At 42.0% G+C, this 16,924-nt stretch overlaps 1 protein-coding gene across 2 annotated transcripts; it reads left to right on the plus strand.

Annotated features, from left to right (window-relative positions):
• The first annotated feature begins 388 nt into the window (after positions 1 to 388).
• LOC135545292 (junctional adhesion molecule 3B-like) lies at positions 389 to 14,842 on the plus strand. Of its 2 annotated transcripts, XM_064972914.1 has the most exons (9): positions 389 to 521; positions 5,294 to 5,362; positions 5,487 to 5,600; positions 5,714 to 5,866; positions 6,224 to 6,426; positions 6,571 to 6,670; positions 11,878 to 12,010; positions 14,013 to 14,064; positions 14,209 to 14,842. In XM_064972914.1, exons 1-9 carry the CDS (start codon positions 473 to 475, stop codon positions 14,242 to 14,244), a joined length of 909 nt encoding a protein of 302 aa, XP_064828986.1. In that variant the 5' UTR covers positions 389 to 472; the 3' UTR covers positions 14,245 to 14,842. The 2 variants fall into 2 exon arrangements, with proteins under 2 accessions (XP_064828986.1, XP_064828985.1); XM_064972913.1 differs by lacking the exon at positions 14,209 to 14,842 and having other exon boundaries at positions 14,013 to 14,146.
• Positions 14,843 to 16,924: the final 2,082 nt, after the last annotated feature.

Raw genomic sequence — 16,924 nt, forward strand, 5'->3', positions numbered from 1 at the left:
TATGAATTACGTCCTAGGTGGAGGGTTCTCAAATGAACGTGGACCCGCATCCGACAGTCCCAGCACTTTGAAACCCACGCCCACCGTGACGTATAGCACCACCCACCCGGCGAAATGGCTTGAAAAGAGTGTGTACAGTTTCTCTCACCTTAACCTGCCATGTTCACAGAGAATGACATTTGCATTGATTAGTTCTCGGGGTTAAAGCTGAGTATTGGATATTTCAGAGAGAATTAAAGGAGTATGAATCTTGTTTAGCACATTAATGAATTTGCATTATTGGACACAATCATTATAAAAAAGATGTAAAGGCATTTCCGGTTTTGTGACTATGCCTTTTCCGCCCTGATGCCCTTGTAGCTATGGAAACGTCCACCAGCCTGTTCACCCCTTTAAACCAGGCACTGCGTGTGATGTAGCTTGCTAGATGGTTTATGTGTGCCAGAATTACCGATAAATCAGACGTTTCAAGATGACGTTACAACGACTGATGTCTTTTTTCATCCTTTACTCGATTCTTGGTAAGTTATTTTAATTTCCACTAAGATAAGGTGTAGTTTAACCGTACATGTTGTGCATCGCAAATGTATTAATTCGCAGACATGACAATGCTTTGTTATGAAAATGATCGCGCTGACTAGCTAAACGGTTTTCCTACTCTCCTAGCACACTAGTAGTAGCTTGGCCGGGTGTAAACATGTTGAGGATGAGCCACACAATTAATAGATGCTAATTCATTTTCTTTATACATGCGTTATAATCACATTGAAACGCTCACACAATCCTCAGCAGTTTTTCATTAATATTTAAATTAAAAGAGAACAGGTTGTACACACTGCTTTTGCATCTTCTAACGTTGAGCTCTCCTCATCTGTCGCTCAAAATGTGATGATGATGTCAACCGTTATTTCCATCCAAGCTGTCAGGTAGGCCTACATTTCATTGTTTGAATGGTTTTATTCTGCTAAAGATTATGCTACCGCACGGCAAGCGGTACCAATGCACCAGGTGTGAACCAACAGGACCTTGAACAGCTTCTACCCCTAAAACAGAATAATTCTAAACAAGTCTGTTAAATAGTTAACCAAATGGCTACCCGGATTACCTGCACTGACGCTATACCCACACACATACACTGGCATGACCAAAAGTATGTGGACACCTGCTCGTCGAACATCTCTTTCCAAAGCATGGGCATTAATATGGAGTTGGTCCCCCCTTTGCTGCTATAACAGCCTCCACTCTTCTGGGAAGGCTTTCCAGTAGAGGTTGGAACATTGCTGCTGGGACTTGCTTCCATTCAGCCACAATTTCATTAGTGAGGTCGGGTACTGATGTTGGGCAATTAGGCCTGGCTCGCAATTGGCATTCCAATTCATCCCAAGGGTGTTTGATGGGGTTGAGGTCAGTTCTCTGTGCAGGCCAGTCAAGTTCTTTCATACGGATCTCGAAAAACCATTGCTGTATGAGCCTCGCTTTGTGCACGAGCACATTGTCATGCTGAAGTTGGAAGCACAGAATAATCTAGAATGTCATTGTGTGCTGTAGCGCTAAGATTTTCCTTAATTGGAACTAAGGGGCCTAGCCCAAACCATGAAAAACAGCCCTACACCATTATTTCTCCTCCACCAAACGTTACGGTTGTCATTATACATTGGGGCAGGAAGTGTTTTCCTGGCATCCGCCAAACCCAGATTAGTCCATCGGACTGCCAGATGGTGAAGTGTGATACATCACTCCAGAGAACTCGTTTCCACTGCTCCAGAGTCCAATGGCGGCGAGCTTTACACCACTCCAGTCGATGCTTGGCATTGAGCATGGTGCCAATGCTTGTCTATGGGGATTGGATAGCTGTGTGCTTGATTATATTCACCTGTCAGTAACTGCTGTGGATGAAATAGCCGAATCCACAAATTTGAAGGGGTGTATACTTTTGTATACAGTGGGGGAAAAAAGTATTTAGTCAGCCACCAATTGCGCAAGTTCTCCCACTTAAAAAGATGAGAGGCCTGTAATTTTCATCATAGGTACACTTCAACTATAACAGACAAAATGAGAAAAATAAATCCAGAAAATCACATTGTAGGATTTTTAATGAATTTATTTGCAAATTATGGTGCTTTTACAGTAGCTGTGCTAGAATGTCTGGGAAATGGGTTTTACAAATATATTTAGATAGATAGATAGATGGATGGATGCACTGAATCAACAGCTTGGGTCTTTTGAGAGAGAGATCCCTTTCTTTATGTAGGCTACACAGTGGAAAGCTTTCGGCTATGGAATGCTTTTATTCCAGGCACACAATAGCAATCATCCATTGTCCTCTTAATTAACCACAAATTCTCTCCCACAGTCTGAAAACTGTCTGGGTCAACAAAGCCTCATGCAGGTCTGGAGGATACAGTGAAGCTTGGACACTGTCTGCCTGTCTGTTTGTAGGCAGCAAAAAATGAGACATCTTGTCAGGATTTGGCCAGGGTTGTTCCAGTTGTTGGTCACTAGATGCCCCCATTGTGCTTTTTGTCCTTATGTTTTTCCCTTGTTCCCCATTATTATTTGCACCTGTGTCTTGTTTCCCCTGAGTGTATTTAAACCCTTAGTTTCCCTCTGTTCTGTGCTCTGTGTTTGTATGTTAGCACCCTGCCCTAGTGTTCTGTGTGCTCTTGTCGATTCCGGGTGACGTTCTTATGGTATTCTTTTTTTGTTTTTGTTTAGTTTTGGTGAGTTTCTTTTTAGGTCTTTTTGTGTTTTACCTACCACCTTTTGGATTTGCCATTTTTTATTTTAGGATTTTTTCTTTATTAAATACACCGTCTTAAGTACTGCTGTGTCTGCCTCATCTTCTGGGTTCTGCTGTCTATTCGTGGCTCAGTTGGTTAAGTGACTGTTTCTGACTCCGGAGACCCAGGTTCGAAACCGGGTCCTGACACATCTAGTTTAAGATATTTATAGACTAGTAATTCATATTATGTTCAGGCTAAGTACATTGTAAAGGAATTGAAGGTTAATGAGTTTTACAGGGATAGGCTGTCCCTGCTCTGTTTACCAGAGGAAGATTTGCTGGACAAGCTCTCCTCGTATCTCTCAGGATGGCCAGTCACTTTTTGTTGTAAAAATAGCTCATGATGTACAGGGGTTTGAAAGTCAGTCGCTGTGACGGAAGCTGAGAGTCGGATCTCATCAGAGCTCACAGCTGAGCTAATATGACTGAGTGCTCCACTTTGGCAGGACACATGTTTTCTCCACTCTCAGGGCTGGCTGAAGCCTTTGAGGCAGTGTTCAAACTAGAGGTCGACCGATTAATCGGAATGGCCGATTAATTAGGGCTGATCTCAAGTTTTGATAACAATCGGAAATCTGTATTTTTGGACACCGATTTTTACACCTTTATTTAATCTTTATTTAACTAGGCAAGTCAGTTAAGAACACATTATTATTTTCAATGATGGTCTAGGAACTGTGGGTTAACTGCCTCGTTCAGGGGCAGAACGACAGATTTTCACATTGTCAGCTCGGGGGATTAAATCTTGCAACCTTACACTTAACTAGTCCATCGCAATAACAACCTGCCTCTTGTTGCACTCCACAAGGAGACTGCCAGTTACACGAATGCAGTACGCCAAGGTAAGTTGCTAGCAGGCATTACATTTATTTGAATAAAAAACAATCAATCATAATCACTAGTTAACTACACATGGTTGATGATATTACTAGATATTATCTAGCGTGTCATGCGTTGCGTATAATCTGACTGAGCATACAAGTATCTGACTGAGCGGTGGTAGGCAGAAGCAGGCTGTAAACATTCATTCAAACAGCACTTTCGTGCGTTTTGCCAGCAGCTCTTCCTTGTGCATCAAGCATTGCGCTGTTTATGACTTCAAGCATATCAACTCCCGAGATGAGGCAGGTGTAACCGAAGTGAAATGGCTGGCTCGTTCGCGAGCGCTAATAGCGTTTCAAACATCACTCGCTCAGAGGCTTGGAGTAGTTGTTCCCCTTGCTCTGCATGGGTAACGCTGCTTCGAGGGTGGCTGTTGTCGTTGTGTTCCTGGTTCGAGCCCAGGTAGGGGCGAGGAGAGGGACGGGAAGCTATACTGTTACACTGGCAATGCTAAAATGCCTATAAGAACATCCAATAGTCAAAGGTTAATGAAATACAAATGGTATAGAGAGAAATAGTCCTATAATTCCTATAATAACTACAACCTAAAACTTCTTACCTGGGAATATTGAAGACTCATGTTGAAAGGAACCACCAGCTTTCATATGTTCTCATGTTCTGAGCAAGGAACTTAAACGTTAGCTTCCTTACATGGCAAATATTACACTTCTAGTTTCTTCTCCAACACTTTGTTTTTGCATTATTTAAACCAAATGGAACATGTTTCATTATTTATTTGAGGCTGAATTGATTTTATTGATGTATTATATTAAGTTAAAATAAGTGTTCATTCAGTATTGTTGTAATTGTCATTATTACAAATAAAATAAAAAAAGTGGCCGATTTAATCGGTATCGGCTTTTTTTGGTCCTCCAATAGTCGGTATCGGTATCGGCGTTGAAAAAAAAATCATAATCGGTCGACCTCTAGTTCATACCCATCCTAAAAGCTTACACGTGTTCTCACAGTCTCTGAGAGAGACGCACAATTAAACTAGCCTATCCTCCACCAAATCACCAGGTTACTGGAGTACAGGCCCATCTTGCATATGAGGGAATTGTCTTTCATGTGCATCATGAATTGATAACCAGAGACATTTTAAATCAGCCGCAGTGCTTTTATCTGTCTGGATTATACCTGGGAAGTGCTTAATAGACTCAGATGAATTGTGCTCCAATACATTCCAGTCTTGATTTCACCCCTCATTAGGAGTCCTTAATATCGCTGACGAACACACAGAAGGAGTGACTGTTTTTATTACTCACTGTATGTTATTATAGTAACTCTTAAGCCTCCCTAAATATATCTCGCAATTGTTTCATTTGAGAGTGTTTTGTAGTTAGGATAATTGATGAAACGACACTAATACTGAGACTTGTGCTCCCCTTGAGATGTGCTCCACCTGTCTCCACCTAGACATGAGAAATGATTCAGGAGAAATGGTTCATTTTGAGGCTAAGGCTCTTTCTCACCCTCTCTGTAGCTATAGGCCTACACCTCCTGACCTTCTAATCCTTTAGGCCTATCTGTTTAACGGGCATTGGCAAAATTGGCACTGTCCTGGAATGAAAATTCTGAAGATTGTCAGTCCGAATTTTTTTCTTCTCACTTATTTGTTGACTTTTACAGGCTACATTCCATCACTTGGCGTAATCCTCCGAACCACAGACAAGACTGTGTGGGCAAATGAATTTGAACGTAAGTTGCTGAAACATTGACTAATTCTCTCTGAATTATTTTTCTTCCATTGCCCGTCTATCTGCCAGTCTCTTTTGTTGTCTGCCGGTGTCTTGACATCGTAGTATCACGGTTTTCTTTCCAGCTATTGAGTTGACGTGCTTGATAGAGTCCATCTCAACAAACAACCCCAGAATCGAATGGAAGAAAATCAAAAACGGCGTCCCTAGTTATGTGTACTTTCAAAATCACATTTCGGGTAAGATTATTATTTTTTTAAGCACCTTACCAACACCATATTGGCCTAAGAACTGTGTTATTAATCTCTGTAAGGGAATGAGAGGTTGGAGTGTTTTTTTGCCTCTCTATTAGGGGACTTGGAGCACAGAGCCCAGCTGATCCAGCCAGCCAACCTACTGATCCTCAACACCAGCCGTGCAGACACTGCAGAGTACCGCTGTGAGGTTGCTGCCATTGATGACCACAAACACTTTGATGAAATTCTAATCAGTCTTGCTGTCAGGGGTGAGGTCGTATTGTCATATTCCTGTGTCACTTAACCAATGCAGAGCTCCCACCTTGTCATTGGCCTGAGATATATGTGTGTCCACTGGTCAATCTCAGTATAGGCCTAGTCAGTGTTATGTGTGTTGTTGACCAATGTTTTAATCCTAAAGTAGAGTTTGCTGTGTTTTTTCAGTGTCTATTTCTAAGTAAAGTGTGCTCAATCTCTCTCTAAAGAACTGTTATTTGGGTGCCGTAGTATGACCTCTGTCCTTTGCCTATGTGTATGTGTGTCTTCCAGAGCAGTTGGGAAAAAGCAGAAGTCGAATTCCTGTCGGACCATTGTGTAAAATTTTTATTTATTTATTGTCTGTGCAGTAAAGCCTGTGGTGCCCAGGTGCAGTGTGCCTGTGGCGGTGACTGTTGGCACGTCCTCTGAGCTGCGCTGCCTGGAGAACGAGGGCTTCCCTGCCTCACAGTACCGCTGGTTCCGCAACAACGAGGAGCTTCCCCAGGACCCAAAGAGCAGCCCCAAGTTCATCAACTCCACCTATTCCATTAACGCTGACACGGGTGGTCTGGTAAGGAATCAATGGAGATTGAACAGAAACTAGATATATGAATATCATGTTTAATGAGACAGTAGATCCAACTGTTGGATGATGTTGGTACAAGAGAATAGCCGTATGATGTATTGGGGTTGATTTTGGCATTTTTCCCTCCAGAAATTCCGCCGGATGAGGAAGGAGGATGCGGGGGAGTATTACTGCCAGGCAAAGAATGTAGCTGGACATGCACAGTGTCCCACACAGCTGATGGACGTCTGTGAGTAGGCCATGCTGTACTAAACACCCAACTGACATTCTTACTGCAACTATGTATTGTTTACATCCCCGTTACATCCCCGAGATCCCCGTTATTTGCAAGAGGAAGCGATGCAGGTACAGAGGACAAAGAGCCGGATGCCTGATCAGGACCCGGAGAAGGCGAGTGGGAAAGCTGCCGTACCGTCAATACTACTCGCCAACGTGCAATCATTGGACAATAAATTAGATGAGGTACGATCACGAATATCCTACCAACGGGACACCAAAAACTGTAATATCCTATGTTTCACGGAATTGTGGCTGAATGACGACATGGATATTCAGCTAGCGGGATATACGCTGCTCCGGCAGGATAGAACAGCACACTCTGGTAAGACGAGGGGGGGGTCTGTGCATGTTTGTAAACAACAGCTGGTGCACAAAATCTAAGGAAGTCTCTAGATTTTGCTCGCCTGAAGTAGATTATACTGTGATAAACTACTTGCCTAGAGAGTTTTCAGCTATACTTTTCGTGGCTGTTTATTTACAACCACAGACAGATGCTGGCACTAAGACCGCACTCAGTCAGCTGTATAAGGAAATAAGCAAACAGGAAAGCACTCACCCAAGGGCGGCGATCCTAGTGGCCGGAGACTTTAATGCAGGGAAACTGAAATAATTTCTAACAAATTTCTATCAACATGTTAAATGTGCAACCAGAGGGGACACAAATTCTAGCTCACCTGTACTCCACACACAGAGACGCATACAAAGCTCTCACTCGCCCTCCATTTGGTAAATCCGACCACAATTCTATCCTCATGATTCCTGCTTACAAGCAAAAATCAAAGCAGGAAGCACCAGTGACTCGGTCTATAAAAAAGTGGTCAGATGAAGCAGATGCTAAACTACAGGACTGTTTTGCTATCACAGACTGGAACATGTTCTGGGATTCTTCTGATGGCATTGAGGAGTACACCACATCAGTCACTGGCTTTATTAATAAGTGCGTCGAGGACGTCATCCCCACAGTGACTGTACGTACATACTCCAACCAGAAGCCATGAATTACAGGCAACATTCGCACTGAGCTAAAGGGTAGAGTTGCCGCTTTCAAGGGGCGGGACTCTAGAAATCCTGCTATGCCCTGCGACGAACCAACAAATAGGCAAAGCGTATTGAATCATACTACACCGGCTCCGACGCTCGTCTTATGTGGCAGGGCTTGCAAACTATTACAGACTACAAAGGGAAGCACAGCTGCGAGCTGCCCAGTGACACGAGCCTACCAGACGAGCTAAATCACTTCTATGCTCGCTTCGAGGCACGCAACACTGAGGCATGCACGAGAGCATCAGCTGTTCCGGGCGACTGTGTGATCACGCTCTCCGTAGCCGACATGGGTAAGACCTTTAAACAGGTCAACATACACAAGGCTGCGGGGCCAGACAGATTATCAGGACATGTGCTCCGGGCATGTGCTGACCAACTGGCAGGGGTTTTTACTGACATTTTCATCATGTCCCTGATTGAGTCTGTAATACCAACATGTTTCAAGCAGACCACCATAGTCCCTGTGCCCAAGAATACAAAGGCAACCTGCCTAAATGACTACAGACCCGTAGCACTCACATCCATAGCCATGAAGTGCTTTGAACGGCTGGTCATTGTTCACGTCAACACCATTATCCCAGAAACCCTAGACCCACTCACATTTGCATACCGCCCAAACAGATCCACCGATGATGCAATCTCCATTGCACTCCACACTGCCCTTTTCCACCTGGACAAAAGGAACACTTATGTGAGAATGCTATTCATTGACTACAGCTCAGCATTCAACACCATAGTGGCCTCAAAGCTCATCACTAAGCTAAGGATCCTGGGACTGAACACCTCCCCCTGCAACTGGATCCTGGACTTCCTGATGGGCCGCCCCTAGGTGGTGAGGGTAGGTAGCAACAAATCTGCCATGCTGATCCTAAACACTGGAGCTCCCCAGGGGTGCGTGCTCAGTCACCCCTTGTACTCCCTGTTCACCCACAACTGCATGGCCAGGCACGACTCCAACACCATCATTAAGTTTGCAGACGACACAACAGTGGTAGGCCTGATCACCGACAACGACGAGACAGCCTATAGGGAGGAGGTCAGACATCTGGCTGGGTGGTGCCAGAATAACAACCTATCCCTCAACGTAACCAAGACTAAGGAGGTGATTGTGGACTACAGGAAAAGGAGGACCAAGCACGCCCCCATTCTCATCAACTGGACTGTAGTGGAGCAGGTTTGAGAGCTTTAAGTTCCTTGGTGTCACATCAACAACAAACTAGAATGGTCCAAACACACCAAGACAGTTGTGAAGAGGGCACAACAAAGCCTATTCCCCCTCAGGAAACTAAAAGGATTTGGCATGGGTCCTGAGATCCTTTAAAGGTTCTACAGCTGCATTATCGAGAACATCCTGACTGGTTGCATCACTGCCTGGTACGGCAATTGCTCGGCCTCTGACCGCAAGGCACTACAGAGGGTAGTGCGTACGGCCCAGTACATCACTGGGCTAAGCTGCCTGCCATCCAGGACCTCTACACCAGGCGGTGTCAGAGGAAGGCCCTAAAAATTGCCAAAGACCCCAGCCATCCCAGTCGTAGACTGTTCTCTCTACTAACGCATGGCAAGAGGTACCGGAGTGCCAAGTCTAGGACAAAAAGGCTTCTCAACAGTTTTTATCCCCAATCCATAAGACTCCTGAACAGGTAATCAAATGGCTGCCCCGACTATTTGCATTGTGTGCCACCCCCCAACCCCTCTTACGCTGCTGCTACTCTCTGTTTATCATGTATGCATAGTCACATTAACAATACATTCATGTACATACTACCTCAATTGGCCCGACCAGCCAGTGCTTCCGCACATTGGCTAACCGGGCTATCTGCATTGTGTCCCGCCACCCACCACCCGCCATCCCCTCTTTTACGCTACTGCTACTCTCTGTTCATCATATATGCATAGTCACTTTAACCATATGTACAGTGGAGCAATAAAGTATTTAGTTAGGCACCAATTGTGCAAGTTCTCCCACTTAAAAAGATGAGAGAGGCCTGTAATTTTCATCATAGGTACACTTCAACTATGACAGACAAAATGAGAGAAAAAAAAACAGAAAATCACATTGTAGGATTTTTAATGAATTTATTTACAAATTATGGTGGAAAATAAGGTCACCTACAAACAAGCAAGATTTCTGGCTCTCACAGACCTGTAACTTCTTCTTTAAGAGTCTCCTCTGTCCTCCACTCGTTACCTTTATTAATGGCACCTGTTTGAACTTGTTATCAGTATAAAAGACACCTGTCCACAACCTCAAACAGTCACACTCCAAACTCCACTATGGCCAAGACCAAAGAGCTGTCAAAGGACACCAGAAACAAAATTGTAGACCTGCACCAAGCTGGGAAGACTGAATCTGCAATAGGTAAGCAGCTTGGTTTGAAGAAATCAACTGTGGGAGCAATTATTAGGAAATGGAAGACATACAAGACCACTGATAATCTCCCTCGATCTGGGGCTCCACGCAAGATCTCACCCCGTGGGGTCAAAATAATCACAAGAACGGTGAGCAAAAATCCCAGAACCACATGGGGGGACCTAGTGAATGACCTGCAGAGAGCTGGGACCAAAGTAACAAAGCCTACCATCAGTAACACACTACGCCGCCAGGGACTCAAATCCTGCAGTGCCAGACGTGTCCCCCTGCTTAAGCCAGTACACGTCCAGGCCCGTCTGAAGTTTGCTAGAGAGCATTTGGATGATCCAGAAGAAGATTGGGAGAATGTCATATGGTCAGATGAAACCAAAATAGAACTTTTTGGTAAAAACTCAACTCGTCGTGTTTGGAGGACAGAGAATGCTGAGTTGCATCCAAAGGACACCATACCTACTGTGAAGCATGGGGGTGGAAACATCATGCTTTGGACCAGGACGACTGATCCGTGTAAGGGAAAGAATGACTGGGGCCATGTATCGTGAGATTTTGAGTGAAAACCTCCTTCCATCAGCAAGGGCATTGAAGATGAAATGTGGCTGGGTCTTTCAGCATGACAATGATCCCAAACACATCACCCGGGCAACGAAGGAGTGGCTTCGTAAGAAGCATTTTAAGGTCCTGGAGTGGCCTAGAGAGTCTCCAGATCTCAACCCCATAGAAAATCTTTGGAGGTAGTTGAAAGTCCGTGTTGCCCAGCAACAGCCCCAAAACATCACTGCTCTAGAGGAGATCTGCATGGAGGAATGGGCCAAAATACCAGCAACAGTGTGTGAAAACCTTGTGAAGACTTACAGAAAACGTTTGACCTCTGTCATTGCCAACAAGGGGTATATAACAAAGTATTGAGATAAACTTTTGTTATTGACCAAATACTTATTTTCCACCATAATTTGCAAATAAATTCATTAAAAATCCTACAATGTGATTTTTTGGATTTTTTTTCTCATTTTATCTGTCTGTCATAGTTTAAGTGTACCTATGATGAAAATTACAGGCCTCTCTCATCTTTTTAAATTGGAGAACTTGCACAATTGGTAGCTGACTAAATACTTTTTTGCCCCACTGTATATTCTACCTCAATCAGCCTGACTAACCGTTGTCTGTATTAGCCTCGCTATTTTATAGCCTCGCTACTGTATATAGCCTGTCTTTTTACTGTTGTTTTATTTCTTTACTTACCTATTGTTCACCTAATACCTTTTTTTGCACTGTTGGTTAGAGTCTGTAAGTAAGCATTTCACTGTATGGTCTATACCTGTTGTATTCGGCGCACGTGACAAATAAACTTTGATTTGATTTAAATATGTCAGTGTGTCATACCGCTGCCACACTGAACATACAATTGTGTGTTACCTAACCTGCAAGTGAGTCACATGCATCTACTCTAGTGCACATAAATCATAGCGGTTGACATGGACATGCATTCCAAGGTCATTCCTTTAAGTCAGGGTTCCCAAACTGGTGGCCAGTGGGCTAAATTATTATGTTTTAGACAAATATTATATCTGATTGGGCTTCTTGCAGTCAATTTGCAGTCTACAAATTATTTGTAATTATCCTCCGGCCCCACTCCATCCGCTCACCCCCCAAAAATGTATTGTACCGCGGCTGCTGTAAGTTGTTTAAATTTGGGTTTATGTTACCCAGATCTCATCTCAAAATGCCGTTTGTATTTTCAGATGATGTCGACATTGTGGGGATTTTCCTGAAGGTGTTGGCGGCATTGGCTGGATTCATTGTTGTGATGGTGGGGGTTTGTCATGTACACAAACATCACTGCTTCTCCTCCGGCAAGGATCACACAGGAACCAAGTGAGTAGGGCTATGCAGTTTCAAATAGAGGTCGACCGATTAATCGGCATTAAGGGCCAATTTCAAGTTTTCATAACAATCGGTAATCAGCCTTTTTGGACGCCGATTGTGGACGATTACATTGCAATCCACATGGAAACTGCGTGGCAGGCTGACCACCTGTTACGCCAGTGCAGAGTCAAAAGGACCTTGTGGCTGCAAGAAGCCAAGTTAAGTTGCTAGCTAGCATTAAACTTATCTTATAAAAAACAATCAATCTTCACATAATCACTAGTTAACTACACATGGTTGATGATATTAGTAGGTTAACTAGCTTGTCCTGCTTTGCATGTGATCAATGTGGGGCCTGTTAATTTATCATCGAATCACAGCCTACTTCAACTTCGCCAAATGGGTGATTTAACAAAAGCGCATTCGCGGAAAAAGCACAATCGTTGCACAAATGTACCTAACCATAAACATCAATGCCTTTCTTAAAATCAATACACAGAAGTATATATTTTTAAACCTGCATATTTAGTTAAAATTAATTAATGTTAGCAGGCAATATTAACTAGGGAAATTGTGTCACTTCAACAGTTTGGGCCGCCTGGTTCGTTGCGAACTGTGTGAAGATCGTAATTAATTTGCCAGATTTTTACATAGTCATGACATAACATTGAAGGTTGTGCAATGTAACAGCAATATTTAGACTTAGGGATGCTATCCGTTCGATAAAATACAGAACGGTTCCGTATTTCATTGAAAGAATAAAAGAACCACCAGCTTTCATATGTTCTCATGTTCTGAGCAAGGAACTTAAACGTTAGCTTTTTTTACATGGCACATATTGTCACAGCTTTCGTCTGTAGAAGGAGAGGCGGACCAAAATGCAGCGTGGTTGTTATTCATTTGACTTTAATAAAGAAACTGTACACGAATAAACTAACAAAAACAACAAACGTGCGAAAACCTAAACCAGTCCTATCTGGTGCAAAACACAGAGACAGGAATAATCACCCACAAACACACAGTGAAACCCAGGCTACCTAAATATGGTTCCCAATCAGAGACAATGACTAACACCTGCCTCTGATTGAGAACCATATCAGGCCATACATAGAAATAGACAAACAAGACATCCAACATAGAATGCCCACTCAGATCACACCCTGACCAACCAAAACATAGAAACATACAAAGTAAACTATGGTCAGGGTGTGACACATATTGTACTTTTACTTTCTTCTCCAACACTGTTTTTGCATTATTTAAACCAAATTGAACATGTTTCATTATTTATTTGAGACTAAATAGATTTTATTTGTGTATTATATTAAGTTAAATTAACTGTTCATTGTTCATTCAGTATTGTTGTATTTGTCATCTTTGTTGTAATTGTCATTTTATATATATATCAATGTGGGGCCTGGACGCCGATTGTGGACGATATATATATATATATATATATAAAATGACAATTACAACAAAGATGACAAATCGGCCGATTAATCGGTATCGGATTTTTTTTGGGGGGGGGGGGGGTCGTCCAATAATCGGTATCGGCATTGAAAAATCATAATCGGCCGACCTCTAGTTTCAAGTTTCAAAGTTGATTTGCCACATGCACAGGATGCAACGGGTGTAAAACAGTACAGGGAAATTCTTACCTTGAGAGCTCTTTCCAACAATGCAGTGAAAATAATAATAATATAGATAATAATGGAAAATGTTATTAAAAATTAAATGTAAAAATTAACCCAAAAAGTACGATATAGGTTGAAAGGGAAAGGGGGATACCTAGTCAGTTGTGCAACAGAATGCATTCAACTGAAGTGTGTTATCCGCATTTAACCCAAACCCTCTGAATCAGAGAGGTGCGGGGGGATGCCTTAATCGACATCCATTGTTCTGTACAGGGCTTTTTAAATTTAAATTGACCAGTTTAATAGTGACATATTATGTGATGTGAGTTGCTTAGTACGTCTTTGTGTGGAAATTAAGGATTTATTGTGTGTTTTAGCTACAAACTTCCATCGCAGGATGATGGCGTTGACTATGCCGAAGCAGATGAGGTGAATAAAATTAACTTAATTGTGTGTTCTATATTATTGTTATTATTATTGAGCTAAAGTGTAATCACAATGTATTATTAAAAATGACAAATGAAAAGAATTATCAACCGCAGGTATTTTTTTGATAATTTATATTTCCATCAGGGTCACTTCCGTCACAAATCATCATTTATCATTTGACATCTGAGATCAATGAGACACACTGAAGAGGAGACCCACTGAAGTCAAAAGTGTGCCAAATCCCATAATGGGGCTTCGTGTGAGAAATGTGAGCTGTAACATTTCACATGAACCAACAAGCTTGCCAAAGTTATCATAATGAAAAACATCAATCATTATTTCAATTTTGCTTTCTGATAGGCAACTGCAACGTCATGTCCCTATTAGTACACTGTTTACTTTTTTTGTAGCACATATGTATTGCTCTCAATCAATACTGTAATTATTACAGTACGATTTTTTTTTAAAGCTGTGACTTTTGAACTTCCACCAGCATGTTCATCTTAACTGATGCTGGAACATTCCCCCATACTGTTTTTAGACAAACAAGGTTTTTTTACTTCCTAAAATTTCTACAAGAGTACAACAAACCTGTTTTAAAAAAAACAATATTTCATAATCTCTGAATGCAAGCTGGACTAGTTTATGTTAATATGAAGGTAGGTTGTTTCAATAGTTTTATATATACACTACCGTTCAAAAGTTTGGAGCCACGTAGAAATGTTCTTGTTTTTGAAGAAATGCATATTTTTTGTCCATTAAAATAACATCAAATTGATCAGAAATACAGTGTAGACATTGTTAAGGTTGTAAATGACTATTGTAGCTGGAAACGGCTGATTTTTAATGGAATATCTACATAGGCGTACAAAGGCCCATTATTATCAACCATCACTCCTGTGGTCCAATGGCACGTTGTGTTAGCTAATCCAAGTTTGTCATTTTAAAAGGCTAATTGATCATTAGAAAACCCTTTTGCAATTATGTTAGCACAGCTGAAAACTGTTGTGCTGATTAAAGAGGCAATAAAACTGGCCTTCTTTAGACTAGTTGAGTATCTGGAGCATCAGCATTTGTGGGTTCGATTACAGGCTCAAAATGGCCAGAAACAAAGTACTTTCTTCTGAAAATCATCAGTCTGTTCTTGTTCTGAAAAATTAAGGCTATTCCATGCAAGAAATTGCCAAGGAACTGAAGATCTCATACAACGCTATGTACTACTCCCTTCACAGAACAGCGCAAACTGGCTCTAACCAGAATAGAAAGAGTAGTGGGAGGCCCCGGTGCACAACTGAGCAAGAGGACAAGTACATTAGAGTGTCTAGTTTGAGAAACAGATGCCTCACAAGTCCTCAACTGGCAGCTTCATTAAATAGTAACCGCAAAACACCGGACTCAACAGTGATGAGGCGACTCTGGGATGCTGGCATTCTGGACACTGTCCAGTGTTTGTGTTCTTTTGGCCATCTTAATCTTTAATTTTTATTGGCCAGTCTGAGATATTGCTTTTTCTTTGCAAATCAGCCTAGAAGGCCAGCATCCCGGAGACTCCTCATCACTGTTGAGATTGGTGTTTTGTTTTGCGCATACTATTTAATGATGCTGCCAGTTGAGGACTTGTGAGGCATCTGTTTCTCAAACTAGACACTTTAATGTACTTGTCCTCTTGCTCAGTTGTGCACCGGGGCTCCCACTCCTCTTTATATTCTGGTTAGAGCCAGTTTGCGCTGTTCTGTGAAGGGAGTAGTACATAGCGTTGCATGAGATCTTCAGTTTTTTGGCAATTTCTCGCATGGAATAGCCTTCATTTTTCAGAACAACAATCAACTGATGAGTTTCAGAAGAAAGGTCTTTGTTTCTGGCCAATTTGAGCCTGTAATTTGACCCACAAATGCTGATGCTCTAGATACTCAACTGGTCTAAAGAAGGCCAGTTTTATTGCTTCTTTAATCAGAACAACCGTTTTCAACTGTGCTAATATAATTGCAAAAAGGTTTTGTAATGATCAGTTAGCCTTTTAAAATGATAAACTTGGGATTAACTAACACAATGTGTCATTGGAACACAGGAGTGATGGTTGCTGATAATGGGCCTCTGTATGCCTATGTAGATATTCCATGAAAAATCTGCTGTTTACAGCTACAATAGTCATTTACAACATGAATAATGTCTACACTGTATTGCTGATCAATTTGATGTTATTTAAATGGACAAATAAAAGTGCATTCTTTCAACAACAATTTCTAAGTGACCTCAAACTTTTGAACAGTTGTATGTAGTATCAGTTTGGACACACCTACTCATTGAAGTGTTTTTCTTTATTTTTACTATTTTCTACATTGTAGAGTAATAGTGAAGTCATCAAAACTGTTAAATAACACATGGAATCATGTAGTAACCAAAAAAGTGTTAAACAAGTGTAAATATATTTTAGATTCTTCAAAGTACCCATCCTTTGCCTTGATGACAGCTTTGCACACGCTTGCATTCTCTCAACCAGCTTCACCTGGAATGCTTTTCCAACAGTTTTGAAGGAGTTCCCACATATACTGAGCACTTGCTGCTTTTCCACTTTGCGGTCCATCTCATCCCAAACCATCTCAACAGGGTTGAGGTCGGGTGATTGATGGAGGCCAGGTCATCTGATGCAGCACTCCATCACTTTCCTTCTTGGTAAAATAGCCCTTACACAGCCTAGAGTAATGTTGGGTCATTGTCCTGTTGAAAAACAAATGATAGTGGGACTATGCACACACCAGATGGGAAGGTTTATCGCTGCAGAATGCTGTGGTAGCCATGCTGGTTAAGTGTGCCTTGAATTCTAAATCCCTGACAGTGTCACCAGCAAAGCACCATCACA

This window comes from Oncorhynchus masou, chromosome 9 (assembly GCF_036934945.1).
Source record: "Oncorhynchus masou masou isolate Uvic2021 chromosome 9, UVic_Omas_1.1, whole genome shotgun sequence".
Classification (NCBI taxonomy): Eukaryota; Metazoa; Chordata; class Actinopteri; order Salmoniformes; family Salmonidae; genus Oncorhynchus; species Oncorhynchus masou.

Excerpts from the sequence above, each read along its gene's own strand:
- LOC135545292 (XM_064972913.1), top strand. The coding sequence starts at position 473 with ATGACGTTACAACGACTGATGTCTTTTTTCATCCTTTACTCGATTCTT. Across the intron at positions 5,601-5,713 it reads CTTTCAAAATCACATTTCGG|GGGACTTGGAGCACAGAGCC; the intron begins GTAAGATTATTA and ends CCTCTCTATTAG. Across the intron at positions 6,427-6,570 it reads ACGCTGACACGGGTGGTCTG|AAATTCCGCCGGATGAGGAA; the intron begins GTAAGGAATCAA and ends TTTTCCCTCCAG.